General features: G+C 47.1%; 1 protein-coding gene across 6 annotated transcripts in view; it reads right to left on the bottom strand.

The window, feature by feature from the left end:
* Positions 1-20,514, bottom strand: part of kalrnb (kalirin RhoGEF kinase b) — a 52,102-nt gene that overhangs the window by 7,600 nt on the left and 23,988 nt on the right. For 3 of the 6 annotated variants that reach the window (XM_081710531.1, XM_035524729.2, XM_081710532.1), the window contains 19 exons: positions 19,164-19,283; positions 17,537-17,755; positions 17,159-17,308; positions 16,550-16,664; positions 16,284-16,399; positions 15,953-16,075; positions 15,379-15,561; positions 14,917-15,041; positions 14,677-14,743; positions 13,861-13,970; positions 13,663-13,732; positions 13,312-13,401; positions 12,726-12,818; positions 12,433-12,544; positions 12,115-12,305; positions 11,659-11,760; positions 11,351-11,493; positions 11,002-11,104; positions 5,563-5,809 (listed from right to left, as the gene is read on the bottom strand). In XM_081710531.1, coding sequence (XP_081566657.1) covers positions 5,563-5,809; positions 11,002-11,104; positions 11,351-11,493; positions 11,659-11,760; positions 12,115-12,305; positions 12,433-12,544; positions 12,726-12,818; positions 13,312-13,401; positions 13,663-13,732; positions 13,861-13,970; positions 14,677-14,743; positions 14,917-15,041; positions 15,379-15,561; positions 15,953-16,075; positions 16,284-16,399; positions 16,550-16,664; positions 17,159-17,308; positions 17,537-17,755; positions 19,164-19,283 — 2,479 coding nt within the window. Of the gene's footprint in view, positions 1-2,686; positions 2,931-5,562; positions 5,810-6,610; positions 6,825-8,710; positions 8,948-11,001; positions 11,105-11,350; positions 11,494-11,658; positions 11,761-12,114; positions 12,306-12,432; positions 12,545-12,725; positions 12,819-13,311; positions 13,402-13,662; positions 13,733-13,860; positions 13,971-14,676; positions 14,744-14,916; positions 15,042-15,378; positions 15,562-15,952; positions 16,076-16,283; positions 16,400-16,549; positions 16,665-17,158; positions 17,309-17,536; positions 17,756-19,163; positions 19,284-20,514 lie in introns of those variants that run through there. The other 3 variants (XM_027020793.3, XM_035524733.2, XM_027020794.3) reach the window with 3 other exon arrangements.

Here is a 20,514-nt window from a genome sequence, read left to right as displayed (position 1 = left end):
AATGCTAAATACAGTCAGGCCGACATTGTTAGCCTCAGGTCAAATGTAAAAGTGATACGAGCTTAAAGGAAGCTACTGAAAGCGTCAACGGCAACGCAAGACCTGACACATTCTAGCATAACTCTGGCATAGCCGAACAAGATACACAAGTAGCCCAAAATCTCCAAATTAAACTCAACAGTACCGAAGGCAAGATGACCGAATCCCCTTTTCTGATTGGAGCACGGAACTGGTATGTTGATAAGAAAGTCATCTTTCCAGCGACACAGACCCGGTAGGTGTCAGCACATACTTCACAGTCCAGCCTTGTGATTGGATAAAAAGTCAGACATATGCAAGAGCAATGGCCAAACCGGACCAACCTGATCTCGTGATGTGGTATGAAGTCGCTCTGTGCTGGGAAAACATACCACTGAGAGATACCAGGACTCAGTTCACTTTCCACACCCATTGGCGTGTGAACCAATGGAAAACCAGCACTTAATAGTGATAAGAGAACTGGATTAGATTTACTTTAGTCGAGAGCCTATCAAAACTCCTCTCAGTGAATTTGCTTATATGACATTTCTGTATAATATCTAATTATATACTCAGTATGTATGGATGTGAGGTCTTTTGTTGAATCAAGATCCTGAGATTTAGCAAGCAGGTTGATCAGGTATATGAGCAGGTATATAATACTCGAACCTCGAAAAGGCTGAGGTCATCACTCAAACTTATTAAACCTGGCAACTCTCAAAGATAAGGTATTTCAGAAGAGCTTAAAAAGTCGAAGGTCATTTTCTCTCTGCTCTCCAGTGTGTGTTGTATGTGGGACCCCCCCCCGGCCCAATCCTGACAATACTTCCAAACTACTGGGCCATCAGTCCCCTGGAACAGTTGTGCCCTGAGCGACAACTCTGATTTGCCCCGATTCTCTCCCAGGGTGCGGGTCAACATGGGGCCCTTAGCTTTCCCATGCCCATTGTCTGAGGGGAGATCCCAACTGAGCACGTGTGAAAACAAAAGCCCTCATTGTCTAAAACGAACAGCTTGACTCTTTCAGCTTTCTGACACTTTGGCATTCCGATGGTAGGCATCAGTTAGTGAGGACTTCACACCCGAGGCAGCGTTCCATTACTGTGTTTTCATCTGTCCCAGATAAAACCGGACAACGCACCGTGCCCGACGCCACCACATATTTCACGACGTCCCCCATTCCGCCATTCGCCTGAGAAACACCCCCCCCCCCGCCCCCAAAAAAGGCAGTTTCCATGACGGATGTCGGGGGCAGAGACGCAGGTGCGAGTCCTGCTGTTGCTCGAGAAGAAACGGCACAGCAGAGGGAGACGGGCTTGTGGGGGAGGCTCTTCCTCTCTCCAAACGCTACAGATGCAGGTGCCTGGACCCTTACTGAAAATGTGCCAAATGATAAAAGAGGCGCCGAGGACCCGAAAGGATCCGCAGCCTGAAATTTAAGAGTCTTATGGAGTGCGCCTGCAGTTGGAGGGCAGACGCGCCATGGCTGCAGATCTGAGTGCTGCACCTGATCTGAGCCTCCACAGCAAACGGAGCCCAGGAGCGACAAGCTTGCGGATAGAGAAATTAGGTTACAAGACAACATAGCGTGCACACGCACACACAAACACATGCATGCGTGCACACACACACACACAGGCACAAAATCCAACCACCTCAACTCCACAAACATGCAAAAGACAGCACAAATTAACCACAGCAATTTTCAAGAGTGAAAGAGGGAAAGAAGAAAACTGAGAAATAATCCGGAGAAGCAGGCTAAAGTGACTAATGATATTCATTAAAAACATTAACGACAGATATAAAGATAATTAGATTTAAATTTCACCTCACAAAAATAAGATAAACTGAAAAAATGATTAAATGGCATTAGAAGTGAATGAAAAAAAACCCTAAATGAAATTCCATCAAAGGAAAATGATTCAAATCTATAGTTGGACTGTGTCATCTTTAGCTGAGCCTGCCCTAGCAAGGCAGTCCTGCTGTGTTCCTCCCAGAAACACACCGACTGTACAGATTCAAACACTCACGCAATCCGACATCTTAAAACCTGCAATTGGTTTGGACCTTATTGTCAATAAAGCACCACTAGGTTTAGTTAATGAAGTTATTAAAAAACCCTCAACATACACAGATCACCTGAAATGAAACGCTTGCCAAAAAAAAAGAATCGCACAGTGTGCGTGTGAAGTAGGCAGCTGTTCAGCACAGTGTTACTCCAGGACTGTTTGAGCCAGCACAGCCAGCTGTGCGGGAGTGTCTGTCCTGATGCAGGTTGTTGGGGAGTCAGGATCCAGCTCTTTGTGATTCTGTGGCACTGAAGTCGAAACTTTGACACAACCCCAGTCACCCAATTAACATGATCATTAACTAGCCATTGAAACTAGCCTGCAAAGCTGAGACACACACACACACACACACACACACCACAATGTCACGTAGCATACTGAAGAAAAAGAAAATATCCAAAAACCACACGTACACGCAAGCGCTTACATACGCACACGCACAGTTCACATACAAACGCGCGCTCGCACACACACGCACACACACACACGACCTTCAAGGGTTAAAAATGCAGAGCGTACGGATGCCTCAATGTTGTAAAACACAACTGGACAAAAAAGCAGCTGAAAACACACACATGGCCATAAAAGAGGTTACGCACCTGTTCCTTTACAACAGTCCAGTTTTTTAATAATCCAACTGAAACACCTTCCACAAGCACAACATGACCGCCCCCTTCGCATAGTGACCCTCTATTGCCCCACACGCATGGCCAGAGACACGGAGAGACAGATGGATGAGGGAGGGAGGGAGAGAGGGAGAGAGAGAGAGAGAGAGACAGACAGACAGACAGAGAGTACGTGTGGCTTAAAGCAGTTCAGGAAAAATTGGAGACATAACTTCAGTGCGCTCTACACAACACAGAGGAGGGACCAGGGTGGAGACAGAGAGAGAGAGAGAGAGAGAGAGAGAAAGAGGGGTGTGTGTGACAGAGAGAGGGTGAAGCCATGAAGCAGACAGGCTGGGAGTGAGCTTAGGAAGTGTTGGAAAGTGCAATTTGAATATCCAACTAGTACTGAAACTGCACTTCCCTTCTGACACAAAGAGCCTATTAACACCAGATTACAGAAAGATATCATTTGCAAGCAAAACAAGGGAAGTCAAGAACTCTGTGTGTGTGTGTGTGTGTGTGTGTGTGTGTGTGTGTGTGTGTGTGTGTGTGTGTGTGTGTGTGTGTGTGTGTGTGTGTGGTTGTCTGTCCATCCACAGCTAGAAAGACTTGAGGACTACATACTGCAGTGCCCCACTTTAGAAAGGGAGGGTTTATGTCACAACACCGACTAGTCACCTTACCTACTTCACTCTCCACGAATCAGACAGAGATGCAGTCTCAATGTCACACATATACACGATACATACCTACACACATACACGAGCACACAGATACAGTACACACACAGTACACCATACACACAAACACACACAAATATATGCACAAACACAAATCCTGTTGTAATGCAAATACTGTACATACTTTTAAATAGACAGACACAGAAAAAGCATTCCCACAATATGATGCAATAATACTACTCACACACATACACACAAATACAAAACATCAGATTTAACTTGTCATTCTACCCTATAAATGTGTGTGTGTGTGTGTGTGTGTGTGTGTGTGTGTGTGTGTGTGTGTGTGTGTGTGTGTGTGTGAAGATCTGCTCCACGTCCCACATAATGGATGAGCTGCTTCCGCTCACCGGGACCGACCGTAAGTCGGACCGTTGTACTGCCCTTTGGTTCACTGACACCTGGTAACTGCATTCCTCACAGTGGAGTACATCTGCTTCTATACTGAGTGGATCGCAGAAAGCCATCAGGGGAAAATGAAAGGTGGGTGAGCAGATGACACAGTGTAAATAAGGCACCCTGCAGCCAGAACAGAAGAAACTGTCCATAAACTCCGAGCTGCTTTATTCACCGTGAGTTTCCCTCCTTTGTCCTGGGTGGTGTCATCTTATCGCAACCTACAGGCAAAGCCAGTGAGGAAACAGACAGGCGAGGAGAGGTTGTTTTCACTGCACTCACTGCAGTGTTTTTGAAGCTGCCATAAGCAGGGCTACAGAAGAGGGAGTAGATCCCTGTATGAGCAGGCCAGGAACTCACCAAGGAGATCAGAGCGACGAAAAGAAGCTTCGCAGAAAAGCAGGTTTTCAGACAACGACCCTGCAAAGGTGTGCCGAGGGCCTGCTCAATACCTGTGAAAAGTTGGTGTCAGCCCACCCGAACAACGGTGCAGCACACCTGGACCCCTTGCAGTTTGCTGACCGGTTAAACAGGTGAGTGGATGACGCAGTCCACGTAGAACTGCAATATATCCTGCAATACACATGCAAGGCTCTTGTTTGTGGACTTCAGCTCCGGGTTCAACACCATCATTCCAGAAACTCTCCCCTCCATCTCTCCCAGCCCACTGTAGCGCGCCCTCCCCCACCACCATTTCATACCAGTCAGCACTGGTATGGTCCTGGGATGCGCCCTCTCCCTACTACTCCCTCTATACACCACTGACTACACATCCAAAGACCCAGCTGTTAAACCCCTGAGGTTTGCAGAGGACACTATGATTTGACGCTAGGAGTGTGCGCATTGGCAAGAGGTTGAACGGTTGCTCTGGTCCAGTCAGAACAACTTGGGATTGGACGTGCTGAAGACTGTAGAGATGGACTTCAGGAGACATCCCTCAGCACTGCTCCCCAGTGAAGTGACCAATCAGCTCGAGCCTTGGTCCAAAAGACAGGCTGCTCGTTAGTACCTAGAGAGAGCAAAAGGGGGCCTGCCAGAGCCCTTACTGCTACTCCCACGACTCCTCGGACCGGCCCTTTAATGACCCTGACCTAATTATCCGTTAACTCAGAAGGTGATAGGCCAGCGTGCCGTTTCCTGCACACTAAACCCAGGGTTAAGGCGAATCGCTGCTTGTTCGCCTCCCTGTTCCCTGCTCATGTCCGCACAGAGCGACCCTGGTAGGTGATGATCCTGGAGAATCTTGGGCCAAAAAACGCTTTGAGTAAAACCCAATACGGGTTTTTTGGGCCAGGAAAAAACCCGTTCTAGCTGTGATGTGTATGTTGTCATGTCACTGTGGTTATGAATTTGAACACTGCTCACCCTCAACAACCAATCAACAACCACAGCTCCTGTTCCACTCCAGCAGGACCCTCCATAATGTGTGCTGAAGTTCACTGTCTCTCTCATTGGAACGTGAATCTGAATGTAAATTTCTTGCATCTCATCTAAATTATAAAAGCTATAGACATGTTCTGTGCATTTCGCTAGCGGTCAATAGCTAGTGTGTGTGTGTGTGTGTGTGTGTGTGTGTGTGTGTGTGTGTGTGTGTGTGTTTGTGTGTGTGTGTATTTGTGTGTGTCTGGAGCATGATGTCCTTGTGACCAGACATGTGATCATGCAGCCTGATATGTGCCCCATGGGCATGAGTGCGTGTGTGTGTGCGTGCTCGCACAGGCGTGGGCCTACCTTTGCCGGCAGGGAAGAAGCAGTCCATGTCGACGCTGCTGCGCGAGTGTGAGACAGAGAGGGCACTGCTGGGCACCAGGCCCTCCTGGGGCGGCGAGCGCTCAGTGGTGCGGACCAGACACCAGCCGGGCCGCTCCCCGGGTCGCTCCAGCAGCTCCACCGTCTGGCCCGCCTGCACACTCATCTCTCCCGCCGCACCTGCCGTGAAGTCCTGCAGCACTACGGTGTGCTCGCAACCGCCCGACAGCTACACACACACACACACACACACGTGCAGGAGGACGGGGGGCCGGAGGAGGAGAGAGAGAGAGAGAGAGAGAGAGAAAGAAAGAGAGAAAAAGAATGAAGTAGGAGAAGGGCAACATCAGATTAAGGCAATGTGGATTACAAGATCATTTGGAAAAATATCGTTCAATGATTCAAAGAAGCGAGAGTGGGAGGAAGACAGAGAGAGTGAAAGATAAATACAAATTATGGACGGATGAACGGGCGGACAAATAAACACATAACGGTGCACGCAGGTGTGTGTTTGCAGGCTCTGTGATGGGTCCTGGTTGTTAAGAGCTCCACATAAGAGCTCCTTTCAGCAGGATGCTGAGCGTTTACAATCTGAGATTTAAGTAATTCACATATTAAACTCTCTGTCTCTCTCTCTCTCTCTCTCTCACACACACACTCTCACACACACACACACACACACACACACACACACTCACACACACACACATGCCCATGCCCATTAAATTAGTGTTCTGTGACAGAACTAAGATTCCCCTCTAAACACACTTCTGTCCCTTCCTCCTTTCTCCGCCCTTCCCTATAGCCGTGACCCTTGACCCATGTCCGCCAGCGCCATCTAGTGGGTCCACCCACAGCGCTGTGAACTGACCTAACTGCACATCGGCTTTCCACTATATATCCCAGTGAACAAGTGGGTCTAACTGCTGCTGTTCATGCATGAATATATATATATATATATATATATATATGTGTGTGTGTGTGTGTGTGTGTGTGTGTGGGAGCACTGCAGCATTTAAGATGTGCTTACAATGAAGTGTGATGCCACTTTTACGACCCACACCCAGAGAGGTTGGCTCACGTCTTCTAGGACTGGAAAAAATGGTAATGGCTCTGGTGCCTCCGCCCGCAAGGGAGCCCATCCACAGAGCAGGAGCTGTTTCCAATCTGGTTACGTATTAACCCCGAGCTGCTGGGGCCATGGGGAGGCGTCGCACTGCCTGGCTGGCTGAAGCGGTTAAACCCTGCAGGGTAAACTGGTGTTTCAGTCTTCCAACAACAGGAGGCTCCCTGTACATGTTCAGCGCAGAATTTCAATGTATGCAGGGAGCAGATACAGTTCATGGGTGTGTCTTCTTTTTCTGGGGTGTGTGGGTGGGTAGGTGTGCGTGTGTGTGTGTGTGCCTCTTTCTCTGGAGGAGGAGGAGCGAGAGTTTGTGATTTATAACAGCGGAGTTCCCCAAAATATTAGCAAGGGCTGCACTGGAGAGAGAGTAAAGGAGCAGGAGGAAGAGTAAGAGGAGGAAGAGCAGGAACACCCTCCTCGGGGGAGCATCCTGAGCTGACTCTCCGCAGCTAGCCAGGAATTCCTGGCATATGGAGCCCAGTCTCCCACATGGAACAGGTCTGTAACAGCACAGGGCCTCCGTGCTAACCAAACTCGAATAGGCTTCATCTAGAATGTTAACAATGTGCCCTACTCCATCTATACCACCTAAACCACCTGCGCCACCTACTCCACCTACACAACCTACACCATCTACACACACTGTACTGAGGTGTGTAGTGTATTGTTTGTGTAGTGAGTGGGGTGTGTAGTGTGTTGGTTGTGTAGTGAGTGGGGTGTGTAGTGTGTTCTTTGTGTAGTGAGTGGGGTGTGTAGTGTGTTGTTTGTGTAGTGAGTGGGGTGTGTAGTGATTGAGGTGTGTAGTCACTGGGGTGTATAGTGACTGGGGTGTGTAGTGTGTTCTTTGTGTAGTGATTGAGGTGTGTAGTGAGTGGGGTGTGTAGTGTGTTGTTTGTGTAGTGATTAGGTCATCAGATGGAAAGGTTTGGGACTCGTGGATAAATGTGACTGACCAAACATTCAGTGCTGAGACTACCACTCCCTCCTGAGCTCGAGAAAGGACGCTCACTCCAAGAGTGAGATCATGCTTAGTGTGATTCCAAGCGTGCGCACACACACATGCACACACGCAACCACACACACACACACACCCAGATGCTCTTTTGCACACTGCTATGCAGTATAAGTATGTACTTAAATGTGAAAAATAACACTGAGGGGTAAAGTGCATAATAATCACTGTACTCTTAACATTGGTGGGTCAAGCAATATGTTAAAGAACAGGAAATAATTCTGCCCTTAGTGAGACAGACTCAGACAGGATCTGGAACAGTCTTAAATAGAAATGCACAATGTGATTGGCAAAGCCAATTATTATGGCCAAGTTTTTGTGTGTGTGTGTGTGTGTGTGTGTGTGTGTGTGTGTGTGTGTGTGTGCGCGTGTGTGTGCGTGTGTGTGTGTGTGTGTGTGTGTGTGTGTGTGTGTGTGTGTGTGTGTGTGCGCGTGTGTGTGTGTGTGTGTGTGTGTGTGTGTGTGTGTGCGTGCGTGGGCTTGCATGCACACGCCTGTGTTTGAGGTAGTGAGAAAAAAGGAAACGAGTTGATGGTATAAGCTCACAGTGACTGAAAAATACACAAACACACAAACACACTAACAATGAGGGAAGAGAGATGGATGTAGGAACTCCTCCCTAAAAACTCACAGAACGCAGATACACAGAACACACACTAATGTTTCCTCATTTTCTCTACACAATTCACCTCACACAGGTTTTCTTAATTGCTTCATCACAGTTCATTCCTCAAGTGTATAATTTGAAAAGTACAATTAACAGACCTAAAAACAAAACAGAAACGGACAAGCTAAAATCCCCAACTGCATCATAACACAACCAGTGCACGGCTGACAGATCTGATGGAAAGAACTACATGAATAACAGAACACTCAATATATGCTTAATATTTGATTAAACACTGCTAGTCACCCAAACAAATACCGTAAAGATCACCACAGATAACACCAGACGTCTTAAGAAAAGGCCTTAAAAAGGCATTTTTACTCACACGTCTGGCTCCCTTGGACTGTCGGAAGTTCATCCACTTGGGCATGACACTGTCAATATCTCCCATACAACTAGCCTAAGACTGGTAAAATATCCCCCTTCTGATTGGCTGCCTTTTAGCGAGAGCGTCTGGCCAATCCCTTTACTCAAATGTATGCTCTGTGTCCCGGGGAAGATAGTAGTGGGTGGTTACATGCTACCAGGCCATGGGCATCCTGGTTTAAATTTCCGCAACTAAACACAGACTGACTGAGGTCTGTGGTGTACTCCAGCCCTGCCCAGTTCACAGGGAGATGGAGAGAGAGAGAGAGAGAGAGAGAGAGAGAGAGAGAGAGAGAGAGAGAGAGAGAGAAGAGGGACAGACAGAGAAAGAAAGTGAGAGAGAGAGAGAGAGAGAGAGAGAGAGACAGCGAGAGAGACTATGTTGAGTGAGGAGATGTTGCTTAATCACATGCAGAGACTCTGAAGTCATACAACATATGTGGGTGTGTAACACACTTACACACACACAATCACACACACTGATCAAAAATGAAGGTTCTTCTTTTGCGAATAATAAATAATAAAGTAGCATACATAGTGGTGTCGAGTAATATCTTTCACAGTCCAAAGAGGTTTTTTTTAAGAAACAGAGAGTACATAAACTGGACATAATGTGGATAAAGTAAACAAACAAAATGTAACAAACAAATAAATATATGAAACAGCACAGTAAGGTTGCTGGTACGTTTCAGTTATTACAGATGGGCTACCACAGTTAATTTCTGCTAACTGTATGACCTCTGTGACAGAAGGAAACTGGGCCCGCAGTATCAGTACAGTACACAGTACACAGGTGTACACAGGTGTACACAGGTGTGACGCATACCTTTTTATCAGTGGATTAAACAGACATGTCCTCAGTAAACTAGTGTCATGGGTTATGAAATTACTAATATGAGCCTTTGGGGCAGGTCGAGAAATGTAGTATATTTATATTATATACGTATATTTAAGTATATAAGTATATTTAATTACAATACATTACAGAGCAAAAATATAAAAATTCATGAGGTTGTGGGAATTCAAGCAGTGTTTTGTACTGCTATTACAGCAACCACAGTGTGGACACACACACACACCCACACACATTCACACACACATGAGGCACAACTGTCTGTGGGCACACCAGAAAATGTTGTTTGGTTGTGGTTGGTTTTATTCCTAGTGCTACAGCCTGGTGTCTACACAGTCACCCACTTACATAACAGATAGCTGCCAAAACCACAACCCACCATGACATCTGAATTCAAGTAAATGCTCTGTGTTAGAAAAACAGACAGTGAGCATGACAGTAGAGAGCAAATAGTGAGAGACCGAGAGAGGGAGAGGAAAAGATAAAGAGAAAATTACTGAAATAATATACTGAGTGCCAGTAATTAAACGGTGGAAGCTCACAGAGAGACTCTGCCCTGCAGTCTGTGTTTTTTAAAGCAGTAATTTTACAGTCACTAAAGAGCAGCATCACAACACTGACCTCAGGTCAGAGGCTGCTGCGTGTCGCTCTCTGTAGCATTCTGTGAGAAGATGGGGTGGAGCCTCTGAGGTCATGTGACATGGGGCAGCACTCACCAAAACAAAACCAGACAACAATAAACAAGCGCGATGAAATTCAGAGGTGTGGCCAAGAGGGTCATATGGTGATTCATACAGTCCACAAATACTGGGGGACAGACACCAACCCTCACAATGGAGCATGTCAATATCACAATTACACAAACCACAAAATATACGATGCTTGAGACTAAACTCGAAAGAAATATGCTGACACTGACATTTTGTGTAAGAACAAATTAAATGTGCTCTATTTTAAGAAGGATAGTGGGCCAACTTTTGAAAAGAAACGGCTCAGTTTTAAAATGCTCAACTTCTGAAAACAGGAGTAAATTATAAAACTTTAAGAAGTCTAGACTGGACAAAACTGTTTATTTGAAGGTCTGGAGTATAGGCACACCCTAACAATGCCTACACTGTTGAACATGTTACACACACACACACACACACACACACTCACTCACACACACACTCACTCACAAATGTGCTGCCAAGACAGAAGACATAGTCACATTTTCCACAGGGAGTAGACATCCTGCTGCACACACACACACACACACACACACACCTTCAAGCCTAACAGACACGGTCTCAACGCTGAGGTTGAGTGCACATTCACATATGACAAAAGGGATGTATGGGTAATGGACCGCAGCGCTGACAGCCGATGGGTAGTGGAGTCCCTGAAGGCTGTAGTACCTTGTCACTGTCCACTGTGTTTTGTGAGGTCCGGGAAGCGATGGAGATCGTGTCCGGCTGGCTGCTGGCATCACCCTGACTGTCGGCGTCTTCGGTGGTTTCCCTGGACAGTGACATAGAAAACGAGAATCCAAATGTCCATTGCTGCTGAGTACAAGAATCCAAATATCGAAGTACTGACACAAGTTACAACCTATCCGAGCCAAAGGAGATTTCCACACAGTGGGTGTGACATCATTTTATTTTCCAAGGAAAGAAAGGAAATAGAAAAACAGAAAGTATAAGGAAGAAAGAGGGCGTGAGGCTGAGGATGGAATGAAGAGCAGGTTATAAGGGCGGCGTGGAGCACCTCTTACTGATGCTGCGCTGCCTGGCTGGGGTTTTAGGCACGTGGATGGGCTCCTTCAGCGCCCCTTTCAGGTGCACCGTCCTCTCCTGGATCACCTCCCGGATGTTCCGGATCCACTCCTGCTTCACCTCCATGCTGGATGCCTGCAGGGGGCGTGCACGAGGGGAGCGCACGTCAGACAGTGCACGTCAGAGAGTGCGAGAGAGGGAGTGCACCGGAGGACACGGGGTTGGGGTGGGTGGGGGTGGCTGTACACGTGGGAGAGCGCACGTTCACAGGCTGTGCATCGAGACGTGTGAAGACTTTACCTTCAGGATGGTTTTGCTGTCCGAGGTCGGGGTGCGTCCGGCCCAAAGGGCAAATTTGCACGGGTCACCCTCTATGTGTTCTGTCACACCCAGCTCTGAAGTCTGTGAAATACAGCACTGCTTACAGAGGTGGCATTAAAGTACGGAGGTGTTGGCCCACACCAGAACAGGCACAGAGTTCAGTCACGTGCCACATCACTTAACACTGTTCATTAGTAAAGATGCCCAGCATATCACACAACCTGCTCTAACATCACCAACACACTGTAGCCTTGGCTGAGTCCCTCTGGGATTGCAACAATAAGCACTTCTCTCACCAATTCAGTCGGACGTAATTTGATTTCATTTGGTTTGAAGCACCCTCATTTACTGATGAGATCATTAGCGGACAAACGTGAAATAGAGACAGCAGCACTTGCATCTATGTCGGAAAACTGCTCCCCTGCCATGCCGTACCAGCAGTTTGCTTTTATAGACGTATTTTGTGCGCCCTGAGGAGTCCTTCATCTCTTTGCTGAAGACGAGGGAGATCTCGAAGAGGAAGAGGTGACGGTCGCGACCTTTGCGGATCAGCGATTTGGGGTCCCACACCTGGAACGTGTCCTGCAGGATCAGCTCGCCCTGAACCGCCAGGTTCTCATCAAAACCTAGAACCCCCCCCGAAAGAAGCGAACAAGGCCCCCGGAAGCTCAGACGGGTGAAGCGTTAGGAGAAGTTCCACATTTAGAGACTCGTTAGAGAGCAGACTTGACGTGTGCTGAGATCAGCACTCACCCTCCAGCATGCTCACATGCATGGCGTCGTTGGCGCGCTTGGGAACGCTCAGCATCACCTCCAGGCCCTCCTTAATCTCCCCTTTCCCCTCCTCACAGCACGTCAGCAACTCCTGCCGACACACATGCGAGTCGGGACGTCGATTCAAGCCATCACGCGGGCCTTTTGGGAAATCTGCGGAACGCCTGTCTCCCCGCCTGTCCACTCAGACTGCCCCTCCTTCAGCTCCCAACTGCCCTCCTAGAGCCTTCCTGCCCCGGGCAACCCTCACACCCCCCTCCCCCCATCTCTACCTTGAGCAGCAGCTGGTATTTGGTGATGCGCTGCACAGGCTTGATGAGGTAGGAGGAGATCGAGTTGGCGAGCCCGTGCCTCCTCTGGATCTCCTGTGGAATACACACATTCCAGACACCAGCCAGAAGGCCATTAGCATTTCAACAGTCTTATTATTCATATGACCAGATACCACACATCAGTTTCACCCAATACTCTAGGAGGGAAAACAGGTAAAGAAACGAAGACATTTTGCAGAATTATTTTTAATTCTAATTAAAGATAAATACAAAGATAGGGGGAAAAACAATGGTTTTAAATGTTGTTTTGACATTTCTGTTTGATGATTTAAAGAAAACTCGGTTAGACACTTTAGCCCAACATCTTAATGTAAGCTTCAATCAAGGGAATATCAAAAATACACTCAACATTATTCTGGCAAAGGCCACTGCAACAGTGAACCAGCTGGGGTAGCTGATCCAAGCGTAGTGTGCAGTCAGCTTGTGGCTGACAAGAAGCTCACTGCTGCCACCTAGCGGTGTGCGGGGGCATAGTGCAGCGAGTCTTGCTCAAAGTATGGACAGAAAAAGGAAACACGGCACTCACGTCGAAGAATCTGCCCGCTTGTCCCTGGATGAGCTGGCTGGAGTCCGGTTTGTTTTTGCAGTAGGTGACATACATGTGGAACTTATCAGCCTATGAAACGAGGTGATAGCATTGTGATAGTCATTGGTTTCAATATTCCCTACCTACTTTAATTATAACTGATTTTGTAATCCGAGTGTGCTTTGTCATAAAATGATTGAGGTCAAGGTTAAGCAGAACTGTGAGCTGACTAACGGGTACTGAGCAGAGAGTGCAATTGTTATTGTATTTTTCCAGAAAAGAGTATTATAATGGGACAGATAGGGTATTATAAGTGGGAATGATCACAATATTTAGATTACAGCCTCTTACCCATGTGACAAAACAGTGGCCCACGTCCTCAATGAGCTGCTCATAGTTCTCCAGCTCTTTCAGGAAAATACTGGCAAAATACAGCCACATAAATGAACATGTAACAGCTTATAGACTGAAATAGCACCAGAGTGACAGAACTCCTAAATCAGGCCCCATCATTAGATCCGGGTCCTTTGTGAGTGGACAGGGGCGTACTTGTTATGGAAATCGTAGATCTCCTGAATATTCCCAAAGATGACGTGCTCTTTGTTGGCAATTCCCTGCGGAATCTCGTCCATCCCGCTGGTCATCTCCCACAAGAAGGTCTGTGGGGAGAGAGAGAGAGAGAGAGAGAGAGAGAGGGAAGAAAGACAACAAGCTTTAAAAAAAACCCCAAAACCTTCCAGCATCCGTGTAAACTACGCTCCAGTCGGAGCCAGAAGTTCCACTGGTCCGTGTTTAAACGGACATAGCGGGCACGTGTTGCTCGATAGTCGCGACTGACTCACTGCTTGTGTCATGCTTGGCCACATGGTCAATAACGACAACAGAACAGGATGGAACAACTCACACATATGGACCAGACACTGCAATAGTAATCAGACGGCATGTTTCCAAATCCACACACTACCAGGATCCAGTCACGGCACTTAAAAGGCCTTCTGCTATAACCTGACACAGTGGTTGGTGTGGCGCAGCGGACGAGGTCGCTGCCTCCCATGCATGTGACTGGAGGTCAAACCCCGTCTGGTCAGGCAGTCTATGCGAATACCAATGAGGGTTCTTTGTCAAGGCTCATAACACTACTGTCACCTGCATCTGTGACATGCTCGAATTTGTGAGTCACTCTGGATAAGTGTGTCTGTCAAAAAGTAAATGTAAATGCCATAAATTAATATCTGTCTTCCTCACTGTTAGACCTCTCACTTAACTACAGCATCCTCTTCCTCTGAATGAAGATTTCATACTCCCCGTTTCTGGCGCTGGACACCTGGGGAGGTGTGTAAGAGAGGTACTGTGGCTGAGACCCACCTCCAAGCACTCCTGAAGGTCCCTCACGTATGCTCGCTCCGTCTGCAGTAGCTCGGCCATGATGTATCTGTGAGGGGAGGAAGAGCTTCACCCATGTGCACAAAGGATCCCACACCCTGAAATATTGATCTAAGGGAGAAAAAGGCAGGAGACCGAGCCGCTAGGGATTGTGGGATATCGAGTACTTGACCAGTCTGTTCCATCCTGGCCTTTATTTTCCTTTTCGTCTCTCACACTCACTCTTTCTTTCGGGCAGATTTTTTCTTCTCCTCGTTGACCTCGTGGTCGGGGTCACTGAGGTTGACCTCTGGATCTGTGTGCGTCAGGCTGGCAGGGATGATGTCAAGCTCCAGATCTTTGTTGTCCTGTCAGATATGACATATTCAAACTGTCTGTGGAAATCTCCACTCACCTGAAGCCCCACTGTCCGACTCCTTTATGTAACTCAACTCACTAATAAACATACTAAATAAAAACAGAAACAAAACGAAAGAAACGGAAACATCCTAAAAACAATAAGTGTACAAAGAACGCCACAGAAAGAGAAAACGGAGTCCTGATAGCTTTACGGACATAAGAAAGGTGATGTTGGTAATGCGCTCTACCAGAAACCACCCCAGAACTTCTTGGCGTTTCTTTGCGTAACGTTAACAAAAGCCCTCCTTTATCCGAACAGCCCTATCGAGAAGGTGGGTCCCTCACCTCGGAGCACAACCCCAGAGCCCGGTCCAGACTGGAGCGGTACTGGCCCATGCGGAGGGAGAAGTCGCGGTAGCGGCGGTCCACCGTGGACACCCACCTCTTGAGCTCGCTAACATGGCCGTGATCCTTCTCCACCAGGCTACCAGCGAGTTGGATCAGCAGCTTCACTTTCTCCTGTGTTTGCTATGTCAGAGTGTGGTGAGACATTAGACAAGGAACCAGATACCGACATCCCTCAGAAATGGGCCTAAGCTTTCACATTAACTCAGCAACACACCATTTTTTAATTTTTTTATTTTTTTGCTTTTAACACGTCGGTAACATGATAATAATGCAGCAAGTCTCTGAAGTGTCCAGGTTGTCGTGGTTACTTTACTGTCCCTCTTATCTGCGATGTGCACTCCCTGAACAGATACACTCATATGAACTGCACCAATCAGTAGGCTGGAAATCACATAAATTTAGTAATTGGATGCGTTGTGATCCACTGGTCCTGTGGGATGAGGTTTCCTAGCAACGTCCACCAGTAACATTGGTGACAGGGCTCTCGTTGATGAAGTAACTGTTGCCATACCTTTGCAGACACACGAAAGTCCCCATACTCTCTGAGCAGCTCCTGTGTTCTCTCGGTGGTTTCGCCTGGAGATGTGTGTGTGGACAAATACTGCTCCCCAGTCTCCTGCAGCCAGTCTAGCGCCTGAGAAAGAGAGAGAGAGAGAGAAAAGAGCAATATCATTATATGCACATCTTCTGCCTAACCTTTATTGTCATGTATTACCATAATGTAAAAAAGATTTCCACCTTCAGTGTCTTAAACGTATGCAAAACTAGGCTTTCCTTCATCTAGTTTTTAGTGAGGTCGAACTCTTTAACATGCATCAAAGCTGTCACAGACCTTCGCTCACCTGCCTGGCATGGCGCTCAAACAGCACATATTGCTGGCACTGGTCCAAACGCTTTTTCTTGTGGGTCCAGAAATGTAAGACCCGATTCTCTCTCTGAAGGAGCTCACTAAGAATGGCTTTCACGACACACACACACCCACACACACACACACACACACACGCACACACACACATCAAAATGCATGTAAACATATCAACATGCAAAGACATGTTAATGTACATAATGTTCACACTGACACTTTTCTGGAGAACTTTGTCCAACTGACCTTTGACCTGTGTTTCAGGTGCCCGGTTGTGGCTAGTGACCCCTGACATGCTCACATTGTTGCGGTGGATATACTTCAGAAAGACCTCTGCATTTCGTCGGGCTAGGGTGCAGGCCTGCAGACACACACACACACACACACACATGCTCTTTGCTAGTCATCTAACACTACGTTCTAAACACAGAGCTAGAACTCTTAAACTGATCTTCTTCCATAAAAGCTCTCCCTCTGAAGGGTTTGTGTTTGCAGATATCTCCCAGGCCTGGAGATCAAACCTTCTTGCATCCTTTTCACAGAGTGGTACCTACTCTGATCCAACACACATTTAATTCCTTCCTATGTGCTCATACACTTGTGTATAATCGGCTGGATTAGGTGTGTTCGGCTACGCTTTAAACTCGAGGAGAGGGAATTTACAGCAGCACGCTTAGATTCGCTCATTTTACCGCGCTGCAGAAACACTCACTTTTAAGAGACATCAGAGATGTTTTCAGAGTCTTAATCAAACAGAGGCAGGTGTATCTAGACTATGGCAGTGTGTGTATGGTGAGTGTGTGTGTGTGTGTGTGTGTGTGTGTGTGTGTGTGTGTGTGTGTGTGTGTGTTTAACCTTGAGAAAGGCCTCTTTCTGCTCCAGGTGTTTGCTGATGAGTGGAGCCACATGGTCCGTGTTCGACGCAGAGCCGAGCTTGTCATGCGCCCCACACCAGTCCTCGTCCCTCCGGTACTCCTGCTCCAAACTCTCCAGCACGTTACACACCTGAGTGGGTCACACAGATGCACGCATGCACACACACACACACACACACACACACACACACACACCTTGTAATAGCCAGACCCCAGTTCATGCCAGCAGTCACCCTGTACACTGTAAATCCTTCTTTGCTCTTCAATATCGGGGCACAATATTCACAGCAAAATCCGCTTTCTCTTCCACCTGCCACCCCCTCTCCACTCCGCTAGAACGCGAGACGTCCCAGCACACCTGCTCAGAGGTCTTGTAGAAGGCGACAGAGGCGTTGACCAGCTTGAGCCTGTCTTCCATCTTGAGCATGAGGGTCTGCCAGTGGAGCGCCACGGTCTCAGCGCAGGCACGCACCGCATCCGGGTCGTAGTGTCCCGCCTGAAGCATCGCCTCCGCCCGCTGCTGGAGCTGCAGCGCGCTCTGGTGGGTCCGCTGCAGCGAGTCCGCGTGGAGCAGGGACTGAGGCGGGAGGACGGGGAAAGGGGCAGTGGGGAATGCAGAGTACAGTGAGCAATGTTGGAATTCCAATTCAGCCTATTCAAAGACCAGTTTGGTCAATTTTAGGCATTTTAACAACATTGTTTAATAAAATCCCTACCAGGGAAAACACAGTATATTAGCAAAGTTGGCTGTCACCACGATAAACATATTTTGTCAGTTTCAAGCATTTTTAAACGGTTTGATGTAAAAATCCCAATCTGAAAAGTGTAGCATTGCAGCATGGTTAGTAATCACAAACTGGAATGATTTGATCAGTATCAGTTGTTTCGTGTGAAAGAACTGGACCAATTTCAGGGTTTTTTTTAAATAGCTTGACATTACATTAATGCACTATCCTCCAAGACTCAATCTTTGTTGCATCACGAGCTGTTGGCACGAATAAGGCCGCGAGTCTGTCGCACTGGTGGCTAAGATCACTGTGGGGTCTGGCTGCTCCACGCTGCGCTGTCCTTCAGAGAGGCAATTAAAGTCACAATCTGTGAAATGTCCTCTTCAAGGCCAACTCAATTACAGAGAGAGCGCCGCTGCACTGAAGACAGTCAGCTGAAGCCAGTTAGGAATACAGCGTCGCACGCCCTTTCTAAACTGCAACAAACCGAGGGTCTCATTTTGTGAATGGGCTGCCAATCTGGGAAGCATGACAACTTTAACCCAGGCAAAGTTTAACACCAGAGCTTTCTACTTCCTGCATCTCTGGCAAGATACAGTTAGATTAAAGGAGGGTAGTGGATGGGAGGGTATCAGGTTTTGGACACGGCGCAAGATTGCAAATAAGGTATAGACGAGTCCATTGATTTTAATTTTAAAATTGAACCCGTGATCCAGCGGTGTTTTAGCCTGGATTGGCTCTGAGCGCATCTAGCCAACAGACAGCCCTGGCTAATGCTCTGTGCTTCTCTTAATCACCTTGAAGCATTAACTGATTTCAACAGGCTGCCTTTAGCTATAGGTAGCCATTAAAATTATATGGGGCAATTTACTGAATTAAACTGCCTTTTTCTGAACTCTCTATATATACATATATATATTGTTTGATGGAGCAGTAAAAGGTTTAAATGCCACAATTTAAAGTTTCTCTTGTTTGGGGTGCGGGAGGCACTTTATCACACAAACACATTTCCCTGAATTTGTAATAATATCACGCAGAAAAGATACATTACAACCAAGCCTGATTTGTAACTTATTGTAATGCATGGCAGACATCAGCAGGTGGCAGCGCTCCCAGCCTCCAGTCTATGAACCAAGTCAGGTCCCTAGGAAAGAGTTTCTCTTCCCGAAGCAGGAGAGTTATCAGACTAATGTGGGCCGGAGCAGGTCCATAGTGCTATGGTGTGGTCAAGAGGGTGGGGTATGGAAGCACCGTTACCTCGATTGCGAGCTGAAACTGCTCATGCTCTCTCTGTAGTTGCTCCGCCTCGGACAAAGAGCCCGCGTTCACCATGCTGGCTGTGAGCATGGACTCGCCGTTACGGATCCAGCCTAGCACCTGGACACATGGGGGACACTCGTTATCTCTGTGAGGTATTTCCACTGATTCATGTATGTAAATAATGCTATGCCTAAGTGTAAATCTACTCCTAACCTTAAATTTCACCACTCGCCTCCAGATGCCACCCCCCACTAGTAGTAGTTTCCATGTTCGAAATATTCAACGCTTTTTATGTGCAAACTCTGGGTTCACTCACTACATTCTGTGTGGCCTGTGTGCCCTGAGCTGTGCGCTTCATGTGCGCAACTGTGTAATCGTGTACTGGGATTGTGCCCTGTAATGGTGTACTGAGATTGATCCCTGTAATAGTGTACTGGGATTGTTCCCTGTAATTGTGTACTGGGATTGTGCCCTGTAATTGTGTACTGGGATTGTGCCTGTAATTGTGTACTGGGATTGTGCCTGTAATTGTGTACTGGGATTGTTCCTGTAATTGTGTACTGGGATTGTTCCTGTAATTGTGTACTGGGATTGTTCCCTGTAATTGTTTACTGGGATTGTGCCCTGTAATTGTGTACTGGGATTGTGCCCTGTAATTGTGTACTGGGATTGTGCCTGTAATTGTGTACTGGGATTGTGCCTGTAATTGTGTACTGGGATTGTTCCCTGTAATTGTGTACTGGGATTGTGCCTGTAATTGTGTACTGGGATTGTGCCTGTAATTGTGTACTGGGATTGTGCCTGTAATTGTGTACTGGGATTGTTCCTGTAATTGTGATGTGTGTGCTTTCTCTATCCTTTCTGTTCAGATGCCTCTCTGCTTAGCTGTGCTTTTTCTGCTCTGCTTTTGTCTTTCTTTTCAGAAGTTATTTTTCAACATACAGACAAATCAGAAGAGCCACGAAGCCTAAACTGATCATTTTTATGTCATTTTCATATTTTTAAGATTTCATATTTCATTTTTTTTTAGCGCTACAGATACAGGAACAGATATCAAAAAGTTGGATATCAAAAGAAACAGATCAGAGGATGGCTCCTCGTGTTTCAGAACCTATGTGCTGTCAAAATTGTTACAGTCTTCTACAGAAAATGACAGTGCCTGAAATTAGTTTTTGGAGTTTAAGAGTTGGAGCTCCTGTACTGTAAAGAGTAGTAGAGTACCAGAGTGCGGGTTTAGTAGAGCAGCGAGCAGCGGAGACGCACAGACCGGCGGAACGGAGCGGAACGGAACGGAGCCGCGATCGTGAGTACAGACGCGTACAGAAAACATAAATGAGCAAAGGGGTCG

Source organism: Electrophorus electricus, chromosome 3 (assembly GCF_041902795.1).
Source record: "Electrophorus electricus isolate QZ-2024a chromosome 3, ASM4190279v1, whole genome shotgun sequence".
Classification (NCBI taxonomy): domain Eukaryota; kingdom Metazoa; phylum Chordata; class Actinopteri; order Gymnotiformes; family Gymnotidae; genus Electrophorus; species Electrophorus electricus.
Note: the sequence above shows the minus strand (reverse complement) of the source record. Positions and strands in the feature narration are given on the sequence as shown.